Raw genomic sequence first — 25,966 nt, forward strand, 5'->3', positions numbered from 1 at the left:
GATTGCCATCGGCTTGCGAGCTTTTCCTAAGCTCTTCTTGTGAATCTCGCTCAGGTTCTCCCACCAAGTATGTCCTATACTCCCGGGTCCTGTTTCCTCATTGTTACAGAATTCGCTCCAAAGGGGCGAAAGTACCTCCCTTTGAGGTACTTTCTGAATTCCACTTCCCAAACGGGACACTGTCCTACTCTACTGCTGCTGGTCGCTGCGACCACAAATTCTTCTGGGTTCATGAGGCGTTGTATTGCCTGCATTGCCATCTTTCTTATCTGAATGCTTCTCTTTAAATTTGGAACAAGGGGTATTAAGGAGGTGCTGTAATTACGGGTACGGCTTTCGCTATTTTCCGGAATACAAACTCCCGACAGTTTTGTCGCAACAAAAAATCTATCAGTATTACCTTATCGTCCTGTTAGCTACACATGCATTTAACACACTTCCAAATTATGAGGATTGATCAGAACTGCTTGAACACTTCTGGTTTTTCTGTTCCTAATTGGATTTCTAATTCAAATTTTGGGTTCTCCCGGAGTGGTTAAGCCACTTCTAGATCGGGTCCCGTCAGGATGTCGCCAGTAATATGTTGCTAATTTTTGGTTGGTTCAATTGGCTCTGTTTTATAACCTTTGCTCTAGAGTCGCCAGGTATCTTTCTGATACCGCCACGAGGTTCAAGTTCAAGTAATGATCAATAACTCAATACACCAATTAGTAAGATTCAAATCAAAGCACATTTATTATACACAGTAAATCGCTACTCATGCATAAACTCTACTTTCTAAGCTATTTCTATCACTAACAGGCCAATACTTAGCTTCAGACTGGCCCACCAGGTCAGGGGAACAAATGGCCTTTCGTTCGGGTTCTGAGTCTGCGGGATTCAAAAGCTGGTATGGACTGGTAGCTAGGAGCGCCTATCTCGTAGCGAGCGTTGACTTGAGACTTACGTTCTTTGGAGGCAGCTGGACAGGTCACTGTCAAGGGTTGGTTCGCGTTACTGAGTGACCCTGTCAAGAAGCACGATTTGAACTTGGGGGCTTTACTTTATAGTCCCCAGGGGCTTCCCGCCTTTCGGGGCGGACCCCGTACCTGGTTTCAAGTGATTGGACTTTGTTCCAATTGCTTGGTTTGATTTCTCCAATGCTGGAGCGGTTCACTGATCGATGGGCGGTCTTTAGGTGTCTGTTAACCTCTGTTGTGTTGGCTCCTGCTGGCGCCAATGAGTCTGGCTTGGCCTTGTTTATCTCAAATGTTTCGATTGTTCACGGGGATCGCTCATTAGTATGTAGATGGCCGCTACATTATTATGCAAATGGCTGCTTGTATCGATGCTGTCTGGGCTTTTGCAGAGTCTAATACACAGTAACTTGCACCTGCTAGTTTTTGCCTGTGTTGGCTGAATGTCCCTTCAGCCTTTGCTGCTCTCAATTTTACGTCGGGAATTGGCCAACCCAGGTGGCTACAGTATGAAAATGGGGAAGTCTTGCTGCAGCTGTACAGGAAGGCATTGGTGAAACTGCACCTGGTGTACAGTTTTGGTCTCCTTAATTAAGGAGGGATATTCTTGAATTGGAAGCAGTTCAGAGAAGGTTCCTTAGGCTGATTCCTAATAAGGAAACGTTGAGCAGGTTGAGCTTATATTCTTCTAAACTCCAATAAGTGTAAGAGGTGACCTTATTTCACAGAATATTTTGATGGGGTTTAACAGGTAGTTGCAGAGAGGATTCTTCCTCTCATAGGGGAACCTAGAATAACGGGCCACAGTTTAAATATAAGGCTCTCCCATTTAGGCTGGAAATACAAAGACATTTCTTCTCCAAGAGGGTAACCAGTCTTTGGCATTCTTTTCCACAGCCAGCAGTGGATTTTGGGTTATTAAATATATTCAAGGCTGAGTTAGGCGCATTTTTGATTGATAAGAGAGTCAAGGGTTACTGGGGGCAGGCATGAATGTGGAGTTAAAGCCACAGTCAGATCAGCCGCGATCTTATTGAGTGGAAAAGCAGGCTTAATGGGCCGAATGGCTTTTTCTTATTTCTTACCACCTTCTAGTAAATGTAAGTTAGGCATTCCTAGCTGGGGAAAGGTTTGTTATATTATCCTATTAAATACGGCATTTCAACAAAATGTCAAACCTTGTTTAGCGTATTGGTTTGCCTGTTTCCAGAAAAGTGGTATTTAAATCTCTTCTGTAGTGGTAATAGCATGAGCTGTACGGGAATTGCAATTGGTAAGGAAGCAGGAACTTCATACTTCTCTGGTAGCTGTTTTCGTTTAGTTACTAGTTCATCTCTGCATCAATAAGTTAAGGATAAGTTTGATCAGATTCTCAAAGATTATTCGGCAAACATTCCTCTTCTCTCAACTTTAGTATGTGGAAGGCGCCAGGCACTCAACATTCAATAAGTTTTAACTGACAACAATTACACCTAATTATGAATACAATTTCAACTTGTGCAAAGATGTCAAACAATAACAATTCAAGTGGGCAAAGTACAGAGTTAATGGAGAATAAAACAAATTCTCCTAGCTTGGAAACATATATTTGAAACTGAAAAATAAAATACGCAACAAACAAAACCAAAGTCCAGAAGCAGACTGTCAAATGACAGATTCATGGCTTACAAGGAATTCTGATACACACCACAGTAAGTTAGCAGTAAGTTTTTCTACTAACAGATACAATTAGCCATCTTTATCAAATATTTATCCCCACCTCCTGGTCAAACGTAGTTACTGCAACAGAACGGTGGTACCTGGAGAAAATACAAGGAAAATCAAATGTTTCCTTGCTTGGCTCGAGTCAAAATGGCCTCCCCTATGAAAATTCTAACAATAAAGAAATTGGCAAATTAGACTTATAACATGCAATATAATTTTATAATCATTTTAACTTAATGTTTTTTTTACATATCCTTTGCCAAGATTTGCTCTGCAGATGTAATTAGCTTTCTCGATGATGAATGTCCATTCTTTTTTCCCCCATTTCCACCTCCGCCCAAAGGTAAATTCTATTTAACCTCTAGCATCTTGCTAGTGGGTACTCAGCCTCTTCTGGCGAGATACAAGTCAGTCTAGGTGACATCAAGTACAACTCACATAAAATAATCTCTCAAGAGCATCCCTCCCAAAGAACAAAGCTCACTGAGAACTGACATATCTCACCCAACTGAGGGAACTCTGGAATTAAAATCAGATGTCTTTCTATCCTGAAGTAAATCCAGATACTAGAAATAATATTACTTTACAGGTGCCAAATGGGAAAGGATACGACATCTGTAACTTAAGAAGTTGAATGAAAAGTGTTTCCAAGTTGTTGTTGAGCTCTGCTGAGTTTGCAGCTGAAGCAACTGCAAGAATCTGGGACTGTGGCGGTCCAATCAACGGCCAATGCAGCTGTTTTAAAACTTCTTCAAAATCACTACATAGAAAAACATTAAATGATCATTTTTAGAAATGGTATTCACTCTTATAAATTACAAACATTGACAAGGCTCTCGTGTAGGAAGGGTAAAATCAGATCGGCCTCCCCTTCCTGCCTGTTATCCAGCAATTATTGGTGGAAGTGTATATGTTACATGAAGACATGAACCAGTTCTTTGGTTATTCTAACTCCTGATTTTTCATTCAAATACCCTTCCAAACTTTGTCAAATAAAAATGGCTAGCTTTTTGTGGTTCCTGTGGAACTATTCTCAAGCAAGTATCAAGGCTTTGGGTGTGAAGGGAAGCACATTGGTAAGAAAGCAGAGATATTAAAAACTTGCCTGTGTTTAACCTTATTTATTATTCCCCTTACAATGTAATCTGAATTTTATCTGACCATTCTAGTTTCCTATTCATCCTCGAGTTCTTTCTGTCTCCATGTTCTCTTCCGACTCCTTTACTCTTTGACATGCAGCATTTTCATGATCTCTCAAAGTATCAGTGCTGTAATGAATCTTCCTCTACATTCTGACATTAGCGCAATCCTTTCAAATTACTCCAGTCACAATTGTCCTGCGTCACTGGTCTCTGTCAGCACTTTTTAACCTGTCTCCACTCTCTTCCACATCAGATTTGCTCTTTTCCTATTTTAAAAGATGGCGTTCTTGTAAATGTCACGAGAAGTGTTCTCTATTTATTATACCCTAGAGTTGACAAAGCACTTTCAGTAACAGAAGGAAGTCTAAATAGGTTCTGCCTCCCAAAGGATCACTGGACCCTGCTTCACATTGGAGAAGACAAGCTATAAACAAAATAAATACTATTTGCGACTATAAAAATTGCTTTGGAAGATAGCACGAAAACAGGTGGAGGTTGAAAATATAATGCAATAACCTGACATGTCCTGTGGAGCTTTTATGGATTGAAGATAGAATGTGTTTATACAGTGCCTTTCACAACCTCAGGTTGTGCCAAATCACGATAGTCAATTAAGTACTTTTTGAAGTCTAATTGCTATTATAATAATGTAGGTTAAACATAACAGCCAAATTGCACACAGCAAGTCCTCACAAACAACAAAGTGATAATGACCAGATAAACAACAGTTGCAAAGTTGTCATGGGCTAAAGGTTGATCAGAATGCTGGGGAACTCTCCTGTCTTCTTCAAAAAGAGTCATTAGATCTCAGAGGGCAGACAATAAAATAATAATCAATAATCAATCATCTTTATTAGTGCCACAAGTAGGCTTACATTAACACAACAATGATGTTACTGTGAAAGTCCTCTTAGTCGCCACGCTCTGGTGCCTGTTCGGGTACATGGAGAGAGAATTTAGAATGTCCAATTCACCCAAGAAGCACGTTTAACTTACACCTGAAAGATGGAGGAGCTTCATTTATGTTCATTCTTTCTCCATTGGGTAAAAGAGCTATTATTTGTATTCATTTGGAAATTATAATTTTCTTCCTACTCTTGAGATGCTTCATATTCTTACCTCGAGAGACAAATAGGTAGATGGCCCCCCTAGGCTCTCTCAAAGGTCATTCATAATCAGCTGTTCAGAGGATCACAGTACAGCCCAGGTATCTCGCATTTCTTTTGTAAAGTGAGAAAGCTTAGTCTACTGAAAAATATAACATTTGGGGAATAACAACAATTCTTTATTATTGGGGGAGGCAATGGCATTGTGGTATTGTCGCTGGACTAGTAATCCCGCCATGGCAGATGGTGAAATTTGAATTCAATAAAAGAAAATCTGGAATTAAAAGTCTAAAGATGACCATTGTCGATTGTCGTAACACTGATGTGCTTTACAGAAGGAAATCTGTCGTCCTTAACTGGTCTGTGACTCCAGATCCACAGCAAAGTGGTTGCTTTTTAAATGCAGTCAGGGTTGGGAAATAAATGCTGGCTCAGCCAGCAATGCCCACATCCCATGAAAGAATAGAAAAGACATTTTATGCAAGTTAGCATTTCTTTTTTTTTAAATGGCTATTTTCTGCTCTGGAATTTCATTTTTGCTAACATTTATTCTATTACATACAACACTCTGACATTGATACTACTCTAACCCCTCTTCTGGTAGCTGAAACTGTAGATTTATTAAAATAAAAACTTACTTGGTTAGTCTGTCCTTGAGAATTTTGTGCCAGAATTTGACAGTGGACCTTATGAAATTAAGTAGATGAGTACAAGATGATTCTTGAAGTTTTATATCTAATTCTGCCATGGAAACCAGGGTATTGGCAGCATCTGATACACTATTTGTCATGAGGTGCTGCTGAATGCAATCACTGGGGAGATAACATTATGAAAATAGCATCACTACAAGTTAAACAGAAGAAAGTGAAGATATATTCAATAGTTTGATAACCATAACAATGTTGTCACCAGTATTTTAGCAAAGGTAAGATGGTGGTCATTAGGTGTGATTCCTTTACAAAGCTTGGGGCATTCTATATCTTGTAAAAATAAAAATGCTGGCCAGTGAAGGAATTGAGATGGGGTGGAGGAGGAGGAGGAGGAGGAGGAGGAGGAGGAGGAGGAGGAAGAGGAGGCTCCCCCCCCCCCCCCCCCCCCCCCCAACTCTTTGCCCTCCCCAACTCTCCAACACTGTCCTGCTCAATATGCTTCCCTGCTCCCCAGCTGGAGTCTGCCAGCCTGGTCCCGGCAAATTCGGGTTTAGCTGGATGTTCAGGCCAATCGCTGAAAGCCACCTCCTTGGGCTAGCTGCAGTGCTGCCAGCGGTGATGCTGCTGGTATTGCAGAGCTGCTGGCCCCCAAATGGTTGGCAGCTTTACGAGGCAGGCCATCCTCTGGAGAAGGGCAGAAATCTCATACCAATTAAAGGCCCATCACCAAAACATGAAAGTAGGGCAGGCCCCTACACCAATAGGGGGCCTGTCCTCAGTGTAGAGGAACAGAAGTAGGCCATTCATCCCCTCGAGCCTGTCCCGCCATTTAATAAGATCATGGCTGATTTGTTACCTAACTCCATATACCTGCCTTGGGCCCTTATCCCTTAATATTTTATAAATCTATCTATCTCAGATTTAAAATTATTAACAGATCTAGCTTCAACTGCTGAGTTCCAAACCTTTGAGTGAAGAATTGCTTCCTAAAATCTCTCCTGAACGGTTTAGCTCTCTTTTTTAGGCTATGCTCCTTAGTTTTAGAACCTCCAACCCGTGGAAATAGTTTATCTTTTTCTATCCTTTCCCCATTAATATCTTGGATACTTAGATCAGATCACCACTTGACCTTCTAAATTCTAGCGAAAACAGATCGAATTTGAGTAATCTCTCCTCATTGCTCAATCCCTGTAGACCAGGTATAATTTCTGTAAACCGATGTTGCACTCCCTTCAAGGCCAAAACATCCTCGTCGTGCCCAAAATTGCTCAAAGTAATCCAAGTGGGTCTAACTCAACTCTGTGGGCTTCCATCTTAGTTAACAGTTTCTTATGTGGGACTTTATCAAATGCCTTCTGAAAGTCCATACAAATACCATCCATAGACATTCCCCTGTCTGCTACCTTAGTCACCTCTTCAAAAAATTCAATAAGCTTAGTCGGGCATGACCTTCCCTTTACAAATCCATGCTGGCTCTCCCTGATCAACTGACATTTTGCGAGCTGTTCAGTTGGATTTGTTTATTGTCATGTGTACCGAGGTACAGTGGAAAGTATTGTTTTGCATGCAGCTCAGAGATCATTCAGTACATGTAAAGAAAATACATAATAGGGCAAACATAAATAACAATGTAAATACATACACAGACATTAGATGAAGCATACAAGAATGTAGTACTACTCGGTAGAGAAGATGTGTGAAGAGATCAGATCAGTCCATAAGAGGGTCATTTAGGAGTCTGGTAACAGCGGCAAAGAAGCCATGTTTTGAATCTGTTAGGGCATGTTCTCCGACTTTTGTATCTCCTGTCCGATGGAAGAAATTGGAAGAATGAATAAGCCGGGTGGGAGGGGTCTTTGATTATGCTACCCGCTTTCCCAAGGCAGCAGGAGGAGTAGATGGAATCACTGGTTGGGAGGTGGGTTCATGTGATGGACTGGGCTGTGTTCACGACTCTGTAGTTTCTTCCGGTCTTGGGCCGAGCAGTTGCCATACCAGGCTGTGATGTAGCCAGATAGGATGCTTTCTATGGTACATCTGTAAAAATTGTTAAGAGTCAATGCCGAATTTCCTTAGTTTCCTGTTGTGCTTTCTTGGTCGTAGCGTCGACATGGGTAGACCAGGGCAGATTTTTGGTGATGTGCACACCTAGGAATTTGAAGCTGTCAACCATCTCCGCCACGGCCCCATTGATGCAGACAGGGGTGTATACAGTACTTTGCTTTCTGAAGTCAATGACCAGCTCTTTAGTTTTGCTGACATTGAGGGAGAGATTGTAGTCGTTACACCACTTCACTAGGTTATCTAGCTCCCTCTTGTATTCTGACTCATTGTTGTTCGAGATCTAACCCACTACAGTCAGGTCGTAAGCAAACTTGTAGATGGAGTTGGAGCCACATTTTGCCATGCAGTCGTGTGTACAGCGAGTAGAGTAGGGGGCTATGTACGCAGCCTTGCGGAGCCCCGGAATTGAGGACTATCGTGGCAGAGGTGTTGTTGTTTATTCTTACTGATTGTGGTCTATGGGTCAGGAAGTCGAGGATCCAGTTGCAGAGTGAGGAGCTAAGTCCTAGGTTTTGGAGCTTTGGTATGAGCTTGGCTGGGATTATGGTGTTGAAGGCGGAGCTGTAGTCAATAAATAGGAGTCTGATGTAGGAGTCCTTGTTGTCGAGATGCTCCAGTGTAGGGCAGAGAGATGGCGTCTGCTATGGATCCGTTGCGGCAGTATCCGAATTGCAGTGGATCTAGGCATTCTGGGAATATGAAGTTGATGTGCCTCATGACCAACCTCTCTAAGCAATTCATTGCGATTGATGTCAAAGCCGTGGGACGATAGTCATTGAGGCACATTGCCTGGCTCTTCTCTGGCACTGGTATGATGGTGGGGACCTCGGAACGGAGTAGGGAGAGGTTGAAGATGTCCACGAATACATTTGCCAACTGGTCCCCGCAGGATCTGAGCGTGAGAACAGGGGTCCCATCCGGACCCGTCACCTTCCGAGGATTCACTTTCAAGAAAGCCAATCTGACTTCAGAAGCTGTGACGATGGGTATTGGTGTGTCCGGGGCTGCTGGGGCAGTCGACGGTGGTTTGATGGTTTCCTGCTCGGATCGAGCATAGGATGCATTGAGTTGATCGGGGAGGGGCTGCTGCCAGAGATTCTGCTCGGCTTCGCTTTATAGCCCGTTATGTTGTTTAAGCCTTGCAACAACCGCCGAGAGTCTGTAACGCTACTCTATGACTCCAGCTTGGTCTGATATTGTCTTTTGGCATCCCTGATGACTTTTCGGAGGTCGTATCTGGATTTCTTGTATAGGTCAGGGTTGCCTGACTTGAACGCCTCAGACCTGGCCTTCATGAGGGAGTCAATCTCCTGATTAAGCCATGGTTTCCAGTTGGGGAACGTACGTTCTACTTTCTTTGACACGCAATCGTCTACACATTTGCTGATAAAGTCTGTGATGGTGGTGGCATGCACATTTAGGTTGGATGCGGAGTTCTTAAATATGGACCAGTCAGGGGGACGGATCAGTAGGTGCCCTTGATTTTTGTGCAGCAATGGTCGAGAGTGTTGTCACCCCTGATGGAATAGGAGATGTGTTGGTAGAATTTTGGCAGGATACTCTTGAGGTTGGCCTTATTGAAGTCCCCAGCCACGAAGAACAAGGCCTCCGGATGTTCTGTTTCGTAGTTGTTTATAACTGCGTCTTCTTCACTTCTGCCTGGGGTAGGATGTAGACCGCTATAATGGCTGAAGTGAACTCACGAGGAAGGTAGTAGGGGCGGCAAGTAACGGTCAGGTATTCCAGGTCCGGGGAGCAATAGGTCGCCAGGGTCGCCACATCCAAGCACCAGGAAGAGTTGATGAGGAGGCACACCCCTCCACCCTTTGCTTTGCCTGATAACTCCATTCCCAATTATATATTCCATCAATTTCCCCATCACAGATGATAGGCTAACCTGTCTGTAATTCCCTGGTTTCCCTTTTCACCCTTCTCAAAACGTGGAGTGACATGTGCAATTTTGCAATCCAGAGGGACTACACTCAAATCTTGGGAACTCTGAAAGATTATAGTTAGGGCATCTGCAACGTGCTCCCCCAATTCTCTTTTTTTTTTTTTAAATTATTTTTATTAAGGTTTTTTAACAACACAATTTTTTCCCCTTACAAACAATAACCCCCCCCCCATAACAAAATAACGCAAAATCACCCTGAGCAAGATATATACAAGGCAAGATGGTATATTTACATAGCTTTATACACTGGCTCTTGGCCGCACGTACCGTTTCTTCCCACCCTCCATGCCAACTCCCGCTCGTCCATCCCCTCAAATAATCACTCGTTCCCCCCTCCCCCCCAGGGTTGCTGCTGCTGCTGACCGACCTTCCTCTAACGCTCCGCAAGATGTTCTAGGAACGGTTGCCACCGCCTGTAAAACCCCTGTGCAGACCCTCTCAAAGCAAATTTAACTCTCTCCAATTTTATGTTGTTAATCCAGGCCTCCAGGCTAGGGGGCTTCGCCTCCTTCCACAATAGCAAGACCCTTCGCCGGGCTACTAGGATTGAGGACTGTGTCAGAATTCCGGCCTCTTTCGCCTCCTGCACTCCCGGCTCATCCACTACTCCAAATATTGCTAGTCCCCAGCTTGGCTTGACCCGAACTTTCACCACCTGGGATATTACTCCCGCCACACCTCTCCAGAACCCCTCCAATGCCGGGCATGACCAAAACATATGGACATGGTTCGTCGGGCTCCCTGAACATCTTTCACATCTATCCTCTACCCCAAAGAACCTACTCAGCCTCGCCCTCATCAAATGCGCTCTGTGAACCACCTTAAATTGTATCAGACTGAGCCTGGCACACAAGGAGGAGGTATTAACCCTACCCAGGGCATCAGCCCATAGCCCTTCCTCAATCTCCTCCCCCAGCTCCTCCTCCCATTTACCTTTCAATTCTTCTACTAGCGCTTCCCCCTCTTCTTTCATCTCTTGGTATATTTCCGGCACCTTGCCCTCCCCGACCCATACCCCCGAGATCACCCTATCTTGAACTTCTTGTGCCGGGAACAACGGAAATTCCCTCACCTGTCGCCTCACAAAAGCCCTCACCTGCATATATCTAAATGCATTTCCCGGGGGTAACTCAAAATTCTCCTCCAGTGCCCCTAGGCTCGCAAATGTCCCGTCAATGAACAGGTCCCCCATTCTTCTAATCCCCGCCCGATGCCAGCTTTGGAACACCCCGTCCATCTTCCCCGGGACAAACCGGCGCTGTAAAGGAGCTTAACCCATCTAATAAACCCTCCCCCGAACCCAAACCTGCGCAATAACTCCCAGAGGTACTCCCACTCTACTCGGTCAAAGGCTTTTTCCGCGTCCATAGCTGCCACTATCTCCGCCTCTCCCTCCTCCGATGTCATCATTATCACGTTTAAGAGCCGCCGCACATTGGTATTTAACTGCCTGCCCTTTACGAATCCCGTTTGGTCCTCGTGAATCACCCCCGGGACACAGTCCTCAATCCTAGTGGCCAGTACTTTCGCCAATAGCTTAGCATCCACACTGAGGAGCAAAATCGGCCTGTACGATCCACATTGCAGTGGATCCTTGTCTCGCTTTAGAATCAAGGAGATTGTCGCCTCCAACATTGTCTGGGGCAGGGTTCCCTCCTCTCATGCCTCGTTAAAGGTCCTCACAAGTAGCGGGGCCAGCAGGTCCACATATTTTCTATAGAACCTCACCGGGAACCCATCCGGCCCCGGGGCCTTCCCCGCCTGCATGCTCCCCAAACCCTTACTCAACTCCTCCAACCCAATTGGTGCCCCCAAACCAACCGCCTCCTGCTCCTCCACCCTCGGGAACCCCAGCTGGTCCAGGAATCGCCTCATCCCCCCCTTCCCCCCCTGGGGGCTGGGATCTGTACAGCTCTTCATAGAAGGCCTTGAATACCTTATTTATTTTCGTTGCACTACGAACCGTGGCTCCCCTTCCATCTTTGATTCCCCCTATTTCCCTCGCTGCCGCCCTCTTACGGAGCTGGTGCGCCAGCATCCGACTAGCCTTTTCCTCGTACTCGTAGGTCGCCCCCTGCGCCTTCCTCCACTGTGCCTCTGCCTTGCCCGTGGTCAGCAGGTCAAACTCCGTCTGGAGCCGTCGCCTTTCCCCAAGTAATCTTTCCTCCGGGGCCTCTGCGTATCTCCTGTCCACTCGCAAGTTCTCCCCCACTAACCTCTCCCTTTCCATTCCCTCTGTCTTCTCTCTATGAGCCCTGATGGAGATCAGCTCTCCCCTGATCACCGCCTTCAACGCCTCCCATACCACCCCCACTCGCACCTCTCCGTTGTCGTTGGCCTCCAAGTACCTTTCAATGCACCCCCTCACCTTCCCACACACCACCTCATCAGCCAGCAGTCCCACATCCAGCCGCCACAGCGGGTGTTGGTCCCTCTCCTCTCCCAGCTCCAGTTCCACCCAGTGCGGGGCATGGTCCGAAACGGCTATGGCCGAATACTCCGTCCCCTCCACTCTCGGGATGAGCGCCCTGCCCAGAACAAAGAAATCTATCCGGGAGTAAGCCTTACGTACGTGGGAGAAAAAAGAAAATTCCCTGGCCTGTGGTCTTGCAAACCTCCATGGGTCCACTCCCCCCATCTGATCCATAAAACCCCTAAGCACCTTGGCCGCCGCCGGCCTCCTTCCCGTCCTTGATCTGGAGCGGTCCTGTGCTGGGACCAGCACTGTATTGAAGTCCCCTCCCATTATCAGTCCTCCTACCTCCAGCTCCGGAATGCGCCCCAACATGCGCTTCATGAATCCAGCATCATCCCAGTTAGGGGCGTATACATTTACAAACACCACCCACGTCCCTTGCAACCTACCACTCACCATCACATATCTCCCTCCATTATCCGCTACGATAGTCTTGGCCTCAAGTGACAAATGCTTTCCCACCAGAATTGCCACCCCTCTATTTCTCGCGTCCAATCCCGAGTGAAATACCTATCCGACCCATCCCTTTCTCCAGTCACTTGTCCGCGTTTCCCTCACTCTCCAGTCCCCCAACCGGGGGACCCCCGTCCCAGCCACCTCTTCTGTGTCCCGTTCTCTTTCGGCCAGTGCAGCAGCAACCCTTCCCCACCCCCCTCTTTCCCTCCCACCCGCTAGATCCCCGTCTAGCTTTTTTGCTCCCCCCATATCCCTCCCGTAAGTCAGTTGACACCTGCTGACCCCGGCTTCTCCCGCCATCCCTTTGACCCCCCCCCGTGTGGGAATCTCCCAATCAATGTACATTCCTTCATTCCCCTTCCCCCCCTTTCTTGCCGCGCGCGGGAAAGAAAACCCCGTGCTTTCCAAAGCTTGCCCCGCCCCCCATGGCGCAGCACCTGTCGTGGCCTTGTCCCTCTCCCCCAGCCCATATAGCATTTCCTGCGCGTGGTTGACCCCCTATGTACAACAACCATCATACTTCAACCCTCAAACACCCCCCTCCCACACAAACCCTCAATTAGAGTCCAATTTTTCAGTTAGTATAAAGGTCCACGCCTCTTCGGGCGTTTCGAAGTAGTGGTGTTGGCCATTATGTGTAACCCACAGTCGCGCTGGCTGCAACATTCCAAATTTCACTCCTTTCCGATGCAGCACCGCTTTGGCCCGGTTGAAACCCGCTCTCCGCTTAGCGACCTCCGCGCTCCAGTCCGGGTATATTCTGATCTCCGCATTGTCCCACTTGCTGCTCCGTTCCTTCTTGGCCCATTTCAGGACCCTCTCTCTGTCCGTAAACCGGTGAAATCTCACCACCATCACCCTTGGCGGCTCATTTGCCTTGAGCTTCCTCGCTAGCACTCGGTGCGCCCCATCCAGCTCCAGCAATCCCGAGGGGGCCTCCGCACCCATCAGCGTCCCGATCATTGTGCCCGCATATGCCGCGGCATCAGCCCCCTCCACTCCTTCTGGGAGACCCAGGATCCTCAAATTGTTTCTCCTCGACCTGTTCTCCAGGTCTTCGAGTCTTCCCGCCCACGTCTTGTGCAGCGCCTCATGCCGCTCCACTCTCTCCGCCAGGCCCACAAGCTCGTCGTCGTTCTCACCTCACTTTTTCCTGGATCTTCACCTCTTGGGCTTTCTGGGTTGCTCCAAGTCCTTCAATTATTGCCAGCATAGGCGCCACCATCTCCTTGCGCAGCTCCTCGAAGCAGCGCTTGATGAACTCTTGCATCTCCTCTTTGTCCGTGGGCGCCGCCATTTTGCTTTTTTTCCCTTTCTTCTCCTGCTGCTCCAGGGCCGCTTTTTTCGCCGTTTCGCTGCGGGTCCGGTCCATGCAGGTTAGTAGGGGACCTTTCTCCTTCCTTCCCCACGGGTTGGTTATATAAAAAGTGCCGTTGGGGCTCCGTTAGTGGGCCCAAAAGTCCATCTTCGCGGGAGCTGCCGAATCGCGCGGCTTAGCTCCGCATCGCCGCAACCCGGAAGTCTCCCCCAATTCTCTTAATACCCTCGGATGGAAGAGCTGAAAGTGTTGATTGGTCAGATTAAGGAGATTTCTAATTACGAACCCAATCTAGCCCAGTGTTTCAAACAACACATATTACATGGCAAGAACACCGAACCTAATAGATTCCTGTGTTAGTACAATATTCTCTCACCATTACAAGATCTTGTATACATGTGATAATGTATGCATTAAATGACAAGTTTATTTTGAACTTCAGACTGCTTCCATACCAATCTGTTTGATCATTCTGGACTCTTGATATGATGGGCATCAGCCAAAGATTCCACCAATCTCTTATGGTTGATTCTGCCATGTTATTTTGACATGGCAGAATTATATAGAGCAATGGAAATAACCATTAAATCCAAGTTAAGAATTCAGATATTGTAATTTCTGTATATTCTAATGTTTGCTATGTACTTTATATCCTGCTGAAAACTGCTGACAAAATACGCAAAGTAAGAATTAGGAATAATGTTAGGCCTGGATCCTTCATCACTTTCAGCTGGATATTACACTATTTTTCAACTGCTGTATCCTGGCTAGACCACAGATACTAATTCCTATCCATGAGATTTGAAATGAGGAATAAATTCTAACTACAATCATCAGAAAAAATAAGAGAGATTCAAAGGTTAATTTTAGTGGTTTATTAATTGAGAATATAATTAACAAAGCAGACCACTTCAGATGATGAATATATTCCTGTGAATTGTGATTGGAGGATAAATATTGATCTAGCAAGGGCAAAGCTTAAAATAACTTTCTTTGAAATAGGTTAGACTGGTATATGGAACTGAACTAAATATTGTAGTGAATGATTTCTCGGTACTTAGAAACAACATTGACACAGCCAGTTCTCTGTCAACCTAAAAGGTTAGACAAGCTGACAATATTGGCAGAATCAGGTCACCATAAATTTACACAAGCATAATCCCTGAAGTCTCCTCTTTACATTTATGCCAGTAATCTTTTAGTAGCTCGCCATAGGATTTCATAAATGTGACTTATTTAAAACCTACTGCAAAGGATCATTTTGCATTCTTTCATTATGAACACGCTATTATATCAGAAACAGACATGTTTACCTTAATTCCTCAATCTGTGAAATCCATTTCAAGTACCAAAGATGTCTCTCAATCTCCTCAATCTGACCAATCGACACTTTCAGCTCTTCCATCCATGGCTGGGCTGTTTCAAGATGACTGCTGATGGATTTAGACAAGGTTGCATTTTTCTCAAGTAAGTCACTCAGTAACCTTTTGGAGTTTTCAGCATTCTTGAATGCATTTTCAATTTTCTTCGGTACTTCAGATGAGACAGTAAGGACCTATATTAATTTCAACACAAAAATTTAAATAAGGTTCATAATTAGAAAAGATTGTAATACTGAGTTTACTTCAAATGCACATGATCACCAATTCTTTTAGTTTCAGGCTAAGATCGGGGCAGGATTTTCTCAAAGGTTCATAAAACACATGAACAAATTCCACAAAGGGTTTTTAAAAAATAAATTTAGAGTACCCAATTTTTTTTCCAATTGAGGAACAATTTAGCGTGGCCAATCCTCCTACCCTGCACATCTTTGGGTCGTGGGGGGTGAGACCGGCGCAAACACAGGGAGAATGTGCAAATTCCACACGGACAATGACCCAGATCCAGGATCGAACCTGGGACCTCAGCACCGTGAGGCAGCAGTGATACCCACTGTGCACCGTGCTGCCCTACACAAAGGGGTTTTAACTGTCTGAGACAAAACTACACACCATAGAAGAGATCGTTCCTTAAATAGTAAGATTCAGAAATTAAATTGCAAAAGTTCTGCATACCATTCCACCAGCATGCATTTTAAAATTAATTGAATATCTTTGTTCAAAATCTTCAAAATTTGGTATTTCAAATTCTTATCTGTTTTAACGCCTTGTCTGGAAAAGTTCAAGACTACCCAGCATTCCTTTGAAACTTTTTTAAAAATTGGAAATCCCAGTTGTTTTTCCTGTCTAGGAGGAATAACACCCAAGAGCTCAAACACCACATTTACTGGCATAAAGCAGCTGTCTGGCAAAATCCCAATTCCCTCTGGGGGAAAGGAGCCCCAAAAGGGTGGGACAAGTAGGGTCACACACAGGGCACAAGATTCTCACAGGGAGGCAAAAATGTAAGAGCAGCCAGGCTTCTCTTGTTTACCAGAGTAGCTGATTTCAAAGTATCAGTTCTAAAGGATATGAGCACCCTCTCAGCCAAGGATACTGTAGGATGACCTGAAAAGGTAGAGAGAAACTGGTTTTCAATATAACTGTACATCATGTTACATTGAATCCTCAGTAACAAGATAAACTTTTGTATTACAAGTTCTGACTTCGGAGTGTTTATACTAATCTTTGATACAAATTAGAAGATGCATTTCTCAGCAAAGTGCTGTGAAATATATAGACAATTTTCTTTCCATTAGGGGTTAGCAGCAGGCTTATCCACTCTGTTGAAAAATTAGAAAAGCAGAATGTTTTGAGAAATTGGAAAATGCTGACATTCAGAGGGACCAGGATATCCAGTATATGAAACACAGAAAGTTAATATGCAGGGAAGTAAGCAATTAGATGGCAAATAAATAGGATGTTAGCATTTATTACAAAGAAATTAGAGTACAAGTGTAAAGAAGCCACTGCAGTTGTACTGTGTACAGTATTGGTCTTCTTGCCTAAGCAGAAATATACTTCCCTTAACGGAGGTGCACCAGACCGAATGTCCCACAAGGAGAAATTGAGTAGACTAGGCCTAAAGGCCCAGGGGTGGATTATCCCTTTGGGAGACTATGTTCTCCAGCCGGAGGAGAATTGCAGACGATTTACGTTCCCCCGTTGGCGCAAATCAGGAAGCAATTCCGCATCCCTTGCCATGCAAATATATGCATGGCAAGGAATACAAGGGATTCCCGCTATCGGGCCTCCATTTTGAGAGGACAGCCCAATAGCAAAGTTCATGGCTGACCACCCATTACCCACCCCCCGCACCAAAGCAGCCCCCACCCTCGGATTGCCTGGCTGCCCCCCTTCCCCCATGTAGGGGGGTGACTCCCACAGGGACTCCCTAACCAGAGGGACCCCCCATAGCCCCCCCCCTCTAAACAGGGGGACTGCTCACAGAGACCCCCATAACCAGAGGGACTCCACAAGGGACCTCCCCCCCTAACCAGAGCGACTCCCCACAGCGACCCCCCCTAACCACCCTAACCAAAGGGACTCTCCACTGGGAGCCCCACCTAACCAGAGGAACTCCCCACATGGACCCCCTAACCAGAGGGACTCCCCACAGGGACCCCCCCCTAACCAGAGTGACTCCCCACAGCGACCCCCTAACCAGAGGGATTCTCCACAGGGACCCTCCCTCCTAACCAGAGCGACTCCCCACAGCGACCCCCCTAACCAGAGGGATTCCCCACATGGACCCTCCCCTAACCACCCTAACCAGAGGAACCCCCCACCGGGAGCCCCACCTAACCAGAGGGACTCCCCACAGGGACCCCCCCCTAACCAGAGGGACTCCCCACAGGGAGCCCCCTAACCAGAGCGACTCCCCACAGCGACCCCCCCAAACCAGATGGACTCCCCACAGCGACCCCCTAACTGAATGGTCACCCCCACAGGGACCCGCTAACAGAAGGACCCCCCCCCACACAAGGACCCCCTAACTGAAGGAAACCCCCCGCCACAGACACCCTAACTAGAGGAATCAAACAGATCGAAGAGAAGTGCATTCCAATCACTTGTGTGTGATTGCAATACACTTACCATTTTTTGATGTGGTTGATGTTTGTAAACATTGGGGTTGCAGCACTCCTCCATGAAGTGAGATGAATGCATCAAGGCTGCAGGTGGTTTGTGGAAGCTGTCAGTCACAGCCCACTACTAGAAAGGAACGAATGGCTTGCAGCTGATGGATCTGTGGGGTTGAAACACAGGGTGCAGCTGTTCTCCTTTAAGGAATGTACACATGGAGCCTCCAGGCAAGTGTTACAACTGTAATTGTTTCCCTGCCCATCTGGGATGCTCTCCAGCTTCCAGATAGGGTTCTTGTTTCTTTGGGGGGAGGAATCCCTCTCGCAGGGATCCTGGATGGACTTTGCGGGCAACTCCCCTAAGGGATTACCCCTTTGGCTCACTGCAAGGACCACCATATCAGGGCCACGCTGGTAAATACCAGAAGTGATTCGCGCCCATGTGATTTCTGGCCCAAGAGATCGGAGAATCACAGAGGGCCCGAGACTCTGGTGCCAGGCCCGCAATTGGGTCATTAAGAATTGCATTCATTTACATCCTACTGCTAGCGCGTGGTCGTGAACATCGATCCCGGCACCAGCAGGTGGTTGAAGCATCGCCCGGGCGCTCATCCCGACAATATATCCCGACAAATATCCTTCTAGCAATCATGCTTCCACCAACAAATGAATTAAAATATGCAATGCGGCAAATTACAACAGACTTTTGTTAGCATTTAATATATCAGCAACTTTCTGGATAACATACATATCCAATAAGCAGACTTATTGTCATACATTCACAGTGTAGTTGTTTAAATTAGACAGTGGCAACTCAAGAACAATTTAAAATCCCACTTTGTCAAGTTCCAAACCAAATTTAATAAATCTGATCAACTGTGACTTTATAGCAAGAAAAATTACTTTAAAATTTCAAGTGACATATAAGTGACATATTGTTGTAATTACTCAATTGGTTCACTTCATATCAAAGGAGACTCACTCTAGTTTAGCTGTGTTGCCCAATAGAATTTTGATGCTCGACAAACTGGTGTCAATCAGGTCACCATATTTGCCACATACATGATACAAAATATATACAATATTAATTCAACAAATGCGCAAGCTTTTGAAAATAGGTTTGAGGTTTTAAACCATCAACAATGAAGATCGATACACTCACTGCCAGAACCAGGGGTAACAGCTTCAAAAGGATTTTCCAATCCAATTTTTGCACAAAAGCTTGCCATATTCACACTCATGTGAAAATCTATTAACTGAAATGTACTGTTTCTGACAGTTTACCAGCTTATTAAAAAGAATAACTTAATGAGCAAACTGTTTCTACTTTATTAGAATTGACAATTTAGGATATTTGATGAGTTACTTTTCACAGTAACTTTATTGCAATGTAAACCTACTTGTGACAATAAAGATTATTATAAAAAAGGAAGAGGAATCAACCAATCTCTACCTATAGAATTCTGCGTTCAGGCACTTGCCTTAATAGGTCTGTTCTCACTGGAACAACGGAGGTTGAGAGGCGACCTGATGGAGGTCTACAAGATTATGAGTGGCATGGACAGAGTGGATAGTCAGATGCTCTTTCCTAAGGTATGAGAGTCAAGTACCAGGGACATAGGTTTAAAGTGTGTGGGGAAAAGTTTAGAACAGATGTGCGAGGCAAATTTTGTTTACACAGAGGGTGATAAATATATGGAACACGCTGCCTGGGGAGATGGTGGGAGCAGGTACGATAGCAGCATTTAAGGCACATCTAGACAAATATATGAATGAGGTGGGAAAGGAAGGATACGGACTCCGTAAATGCAGACGGTTTTAGTTTAGGCAGGTACCATGATCGGTGCAGGCTTGGAGGGCCAAAGGGCCTGTTCCTGTGCTGTATTGTTCTTACTTCACTTTTTCACCCGCCATTGTTTTCTTTTAAATTTAGAGTACCCAATTATTTTTTCTCCAATTAAGAGACAATTTAGCATGTCCAATCCACCTAACCTGCACATCTTTGGGTTGTGAGGGTGAAACCCACGCAGACACGGGGGGAATGTGCAAACTCCACACGGACAGTGTTCCAGGGCCGGGATTCGAACCCGGGTCCTCAGTGACGTAGGCAGCAATGCTAACCACTGTGCCACATGCTGCCCCCTTCATCTGCCATTTCTGAATATAGTGACCAGACATTTAATGGATTTTTGACTCAGCCCAATCTTCTGTAACCTTAATTTTTATGTCAATTCAGCCCTATTACTATCAATTTCTCACTACAACAAATCTATTAAGAAGGTTGTTGCTGCACCAACCCAACTTGCCAAAATTGCACACTTCAACCCTCAGTGGCAGCAATGCTCTGTCACTCACACACCTCAACTGTTTTGTGAAAATTACCAGCCAAACCAAGTTCTCCAGTTAGCACCCCAGTGTTATTAGATTCCCCCTCAAACATTGTGAAAGCAATCGGACACCTGTCCTTCCAAAGGCAAGCCCTGCTTTCACAGCACTTCACAGTGCAGTGCCACAGATCCAAATGTGAAGTCATATAGGAGGTACCCTGAGGAAAACAAAGATTTGGACTATTTTTCTTATTTCATTGAGCAAATAGCCCAGAATTGAGCCAACTGAACACATTATGATAAATATAGTTGCGGTCTGACCAACGTAACTGGTGTCGAACAGCAACCTGGTTTGATTCTTCCTCACAACCAGAAATGCAGGACAAATAGTGAGTTACACCTACACTCGTACCCACCACTGCAACTTCAACACAACTCTGTATTGTGTGGGTCTAAAAAAATTAACAGCATCAATTGAGCGTATTGAACAGCGTACAAAACCTCCAGTCCTAAACTACTTGACTGATACTAAGCCTTCTGAACTAACTTCTTAACTTGGTTTTAATGCATCTGATGATGTATTTTGGTTAACTGGGGCAGGCACAGATGTGTCACCACATTTTGCCAAGAAATTAAAAACACAATAGCATTTATCATTGAGCTACAATCACATTTTCATTAGGGTCAACCAACAACTGCAATAGCCTGGCAGAAAATATGAAAAGCGATACATTGTTTTAGAATTCCAAATAGAACATAGAACATACAGTGCAGAAAGAGGCCATTTGGCCTATCGAGTCTGCACCGACCCACTTAAGCCCTCACTTCCACCCTATCCCCGTAACCCAATAACCCCTCATAACCTTTTTGGACTATAAAGGTAATTTAGCATGGCCAATCCACCTAACCTGCACGTTTTTGGACTGTGGGAGGAAATCGGAGCACCCAGAGGAAATCCACGCAGACAAGGGGAGACCGTGCAGACTCCGCACAGACAGTGGCCCAGCGGGGAATCGAACCTGGGACCCTGGCGCTACTTGTGCCACCGTGCTGCCCTTGTGTAGTTATTCACCATATCTTGGATTAACAGCACATTAACATCCCAATGACTCACTCCAGGACCCCATAAATACGCATATTGATGTGCAACCAGTACAGCAACACGGGTGTCCACTGACGGTGAATAATACAAAATCCACACACTTGCTTTGAACAGCAAGAAGTCTCACAACACCAGATTAAAGTCCCAACAGATTTGCTTCGAACTAGCGTTCGGAGGGCAACTCAGGTGAGGAAGGAGCTGCACTCCGAAAGCTAGTGATTCAAAACAAACCTGTTGGAGCTTTAACCTAATGTTGTAAGACTTCTTACTGTGCGCACCCGAGTCCAAAGTCGGCATCTCCACATCATTGCTTTGCACAGAAAGTCAATCACTTGTTGCCTTTTGACCAGGCGACACAAACCTGCTAAATTTCTACCGGATTCAGTCTTGAGTTGGTGCAATTTCCCCTCATATAAAATTGCTGTTAGATACGGTTTCCACACACGTCTCGATTATGGGCCACTAAGACTGCGAACATTTTATAAGTAAACACCGTTCCGATTCACGACTGGCCTTATTTCAGAGTGCAGCTTAGATTAGTTTGACTCGAGGCTGCTGTGGCTTTTATTTTGATGGGATATGCTTTGGGGAGGAGAGACTGATAAACCAGACTGGAGGCCCGGGCGCCGTACCTGCTCCTCCAGGTTTCTCTTGTACAGTGCCAGCTCCTCCGTTATTTGGAGGAGCTTCTTTAAGGATTTCGGGTCGTTCCCGAACTCCTTCTCCACGAACTCGGCCACATAGTGCGTTATCTCACAGCAACTCCCCGCATCCGCCGCCGCCGCCATTACAACGGCTGGCACGTCAGCACATCCGGGCGGCCCCGCGGTTGCCATGGAGACCATCCGCGGACTGAGTCCAGCAACTAGGCCTCATCCATGCAACGAGCGGGGAAACTAAGGACGGAGCATACTGGAAACTCTCTGACCGTATCAGTCAGTGCAAGGAGAGTAATACTGAATGCCCACCCAACCGTACGACAGACCCAGCGAAGGTGGCGGCTTCGTTTTCCAACGACCAGCAGTGTACCTTGCCTGGGGGATGATTGTCTCGTCGTTACTTCAAACTGGTGCAATGACACCATGTACAGTTTATACAAGGTGGTCTGCTGAGGGATGCATCGCCCCTGGGCGCTGCCTGCTTTGCTGTAGCACATGATGTCACTGTTACATCGTGGCCAATGTCACTTATTACTATATAACTATTGAATTAAGAGATAAGACACTTTTTAAAAGATTTTGATAGCATCACGGGGTATGGGGAGAAAGTAGGAATATAGCATTGAGATAAGAGGATCAACTATGATCATGGCAGAGGAGACACAGTGGTTAGCACCATTGCCAGGGACCCGGGTTCAATTCTTGACTTGGGTCACTGTCTATGGAGCCTGCATTGTGGTGTTAGGTACACTGGCTGCAACTGGATGCAGTTTAGATCAGCAAGATACTCTAGACCTTGAAGTTAGTTCAATCAGGTTTATTGAACAAATAGCACAGTTTTCTGTGAGTTCGACTCTCTGCTAACTTAAGTGTGGTTACTCTGTCTGACTGAACCAAACTAGCTCTTAGCCACGTGGTGGAGGTGTGAGATTGTAACAATACCCTTGACTGACTCTCTAGATGTTCATCAGTAGAAAGAGGCGGGTGTGAGTGCCTCGTGTCTTTTATAGTCAGATCCCACCCCTGAGTGTCTAACCTGCTTATTGGTCATGTCCTGTTCTCTGTGTCCATTGCTCGTCTGTATATCATTATGAGTGTGTGTGTGTGCCTGCATATCATGACATGCATGTTCTCCCCGTGTCTGCGTGGGTTTCATCTGGGTGCTCCAGTTTCATCCCAAAAGTTTTGAAAGACGTGCTTGTTAGGTGAATTGGACGTTCTCCCTCAGTGTACCCGAACAGGCGCTGTAGTGTGGCGACTAATTCATTGCAGTGTAATCCTACTTGTGACACTAATAAAGATTGTTATTAGTGGGAAGCACAGTGGGTAGCACTGTTGCTTCACAGCTCCAGTGTCCCAGATTCGATTCCCGGCTTGGGTCATTGACTATATGGAGTCTGCACATTCTCCCCGTGTCTGCATGGGTTTCCTCCGGGTGCTCCGTTTTTCTTCCACAAGTCCCGAAAGATGTGCTGTTAGGTAATCTGGACATTCTGAATTCTCCCTCTGTGTCCCTGAGCAGGTGCTGGAATGTGGCAACTAGGGACTTTTCACAGTAACTTATTTGCAGTGTTAATGTAAGCCTACTTGTGACAATAAAGATTATTATATAGGAGGCTCAAATGGCCTACTCCTAGTTTATAGTCTATGGGCGGGATTCTCCAATCCCACGGCAGAGTGTCCACGCCGTCGTAAACGCCATCGCGTTTTACGACGGCATGAACGGGGCGCTCCCACGACTAATTCTGGCCCCTATAGGGGGCCAGCACAGCGCAGGAGTGGCTCACACTGCTCCAGCTGCAGATCCCGCCGCGAACTGTGCGCCGTGGGATCCGCGCATGCGCAATTGCGCCGGCGCCAACGAGGACATGCGCAGTGACCTGCTTCAACGCGCCGGCCCCGACGCAACATGGCGCAGGACTACAGGGGCTGGCGCATAGGAAAGGAGGCCCCCAGCCACAGAGGCCGGCCCGCCGATCGGTCGGCTCCGTTCCCGGGCCAGACCACATAGGAAGCCCCTCCCTGGGTCGGACCCCCCTCCCATCCCAAAGGCTACCACCCGACCCTTACAAGCCGAGGTCCTGCCCACCCAGAGCAGGTTAGAACGGCGCCGGCGGGACTTGGCTCTTTTCTTACGGCCATCCGGGCCGGAGAATCGGCGGGCCGGCCGTATAGAGCGGCCCACGACCGGCGCCGCGCCAACCATTGGCGCTAATTATCCGTTCTGCTTTGGGCGGCGTGGCACGATTCACGCGGCCCGCCGGTGATTCGCCGACCAGATTCTCCGTCGGAGAATCCTGCCCTATGTATTCTGTTAACCCGTTAAACCAAACTGTAGCACATTCAGGAGGGAGTTTCTCTTGGAGTCTTCAACATTGCTCCAGACCTCCTGATGTCTCATGGCATCAGGTCAAACATAGCCAAGGTAACCTGCTGATCATCACTCTCTCTCAGCTGATGAATCATTACTGCTCTATTTGGTACAGCACTTGGGAAGCACTGAGTGAAGCAAGGGCACAGATTAATGTACTCTGATTGAGGGACTTAAATGCCCACTAGTCATAGTGGCTCAGTAGTACCACCATTGACAGTTCTGAAGGGCATAGCTACCTGACTGCACCTGCAGCTGGTGCTGAGAGAACCAACATGAAGGGATAGCCTACTCAACCTTATCCTCATCAATCTACCTGTTGCAGATACATCTGTCTCAGGAATGTCTATGTTTTCACTTGGCACAGTTTATTGCGGACTCTTGAGTTGACTCTGTCTCTTGCAAACTAGTTCTTGTTACTAAAAGTTGATCAGCAAGTCTTCTCCACACTGCATCATACCCAGTTTGTATGCATCGGAGACTGGCCCTGTCTGTACTAGTACAATGACAGGTATCCACTTCTCATTGGTGGCGTTGTTCTTTGCCAAAACTTCCTGTCCTTTCTAAAAACCATGACGTTTAGCCCTGTTCTCATGTCACAAAACCTGATTCCGATGCTTTTTCAGAGCTTTCACTTCAGAAGTTCGTTCTTTAGTTCGAGCCCCAGGCTATCGATTTGTTTTTTAGTTGCCAACTGCTGCTCCTCAAAGCTGCATAGCAGGGCCTCCTGTGGTAAACCACTGAACATACATTACATGTATTACGGACACTGCCATTGTACTCCAGTTATTACGGTAAATCCCGGCCTGCTGGCTCCACCCAGCAGGCTCTGTATAAAAGTGTACGCTCTCCTGCACAGCCCCCATTCTCGGGTCCAGCTGCGGGAGGCTTAACATGTAGCACAATAAAGCCACATTAGTTCACCATTCGTCGCGTGGTCATTGATGGTACATCAATTTATTGTGCTAGAATTTTGAAGATGAGTATCTTACTCAACCGGATCGCCTTGTGCTGAACCCACACGCAGCCGACGCCACAGCGACTTTCGAACACTGGCTAGCCTGCTTTGAAGGATATCTCAGAGCATCCACCGAAGTCTTCTCAGACCCACAGAAGCTCCAACTACTCTACGCACGGGTGAGCCCACAAGTCTTCCTCCTCATTCGGGGCGCTCCCACCTACACGGAGGCGATAGAACTACTGAAACACACGGAGCTGCTGATCAGGGACGCCTATGTCGCGGGCATTAAGTCCAACTACATCCGCCAGCGCTTATTAGAAGTGGGTACCCTCGGCCTCACAGAGACAGTACAGCTCGCAAAACCCTTAGCAGTGGCCTCCCGCAACCTGGAGTCCTACACCTCCGACTGCAGAACACCCTCGTGGGCTTCGTGGGCCCCGCCATCATCCGACCTGGGTGCACTGCATGCCTGTGCCGCGCGACAGCCAGCTAACTCCGGAGGCCCCAAATGCTACTTTTGTGGCCAGAACAAGCACCCCAGACAGCGCTGCCCAGCACGTGACCTGCAACGGGCGTGGCAAGAAGGGCCACTTCGTTGCCAGGCCCGATCGGTCGCTGGCGTTTCTAGGCCCAGCATCGCTACCGCAACATGTGCGATCCAGGGGCGCCGCCATCCTCGCCGCCGCCCGCCATGTGCGGCCTGTGGGCTCCGCCATCTTG

The 25,966-nt window shown here is 46.6% G+C and overlaps 1 protein-coding gene across 4 annotated transcripts in view; it reads right to left on the reverse strand.

The window, feature by feature from the left end:
• rint1 (RAD50 interactor 1) overlaps positions 1 to 22,071 on the reverse strand; it is an 82,381-nt gene extending 60,310 nt beyond the window's left edge. For 2 of the 4 annotated variants that reach the window (XM_072471281.1, XM_072471283.1), the window contains exons 1-5: positions 21,888 to 22,071; positions 15,140 to 15,381; positions 5,547 to 5,720; positions 3,271 to 3,420; positions 2,135 to 2,291 (exon numbers count right to left, since the gene is read on the reverse strand). In XM_072471281.1, coding sequence (XP_072327382.1) covers positions 2,135 to 2,291; positions 3,271 to 3,420; positions 5,547 to 5,720; positions 15,140 to 15,381; positions 21,888 to 22,043 — 879 coding nt within the window. In that variant the 5' untranslated portion in view covers positions 22,044 to 22,071. Of the gene's footprint in view, positions 1 to 2,134; positions 2,292 to 3,270; positions 3,421 to 5,546; positions 5,721 to 15,139; positions 15,382 to 21,616; positions 21,836 to 21,887 lie in introns of those variants that run through there. The other 2 variants (XM_072471284.1, XM_072471282.1) reach the window with 2 other exon arrangements.
• Between the last annotated feature and the right edge of the window lie 3,895 nt (positions 22,072 to 25,966).

The sequence above is a fragment of the Scyliorhinus torazame genome, chromosome 13 (assembly GCF_047496885.1).
Source record: "Scyliorhinus torazame isolate Kashiwa2021f chromosome 13, sScyTor2.1, whole genome shotgun sequence".
NCBI lineage: Eukaryota > Metazoa > Chordata > Chondrichthyes > Carcharhiniformes > Scyliorhinidae > Scyliorhinus > Scyliorhinus torazame.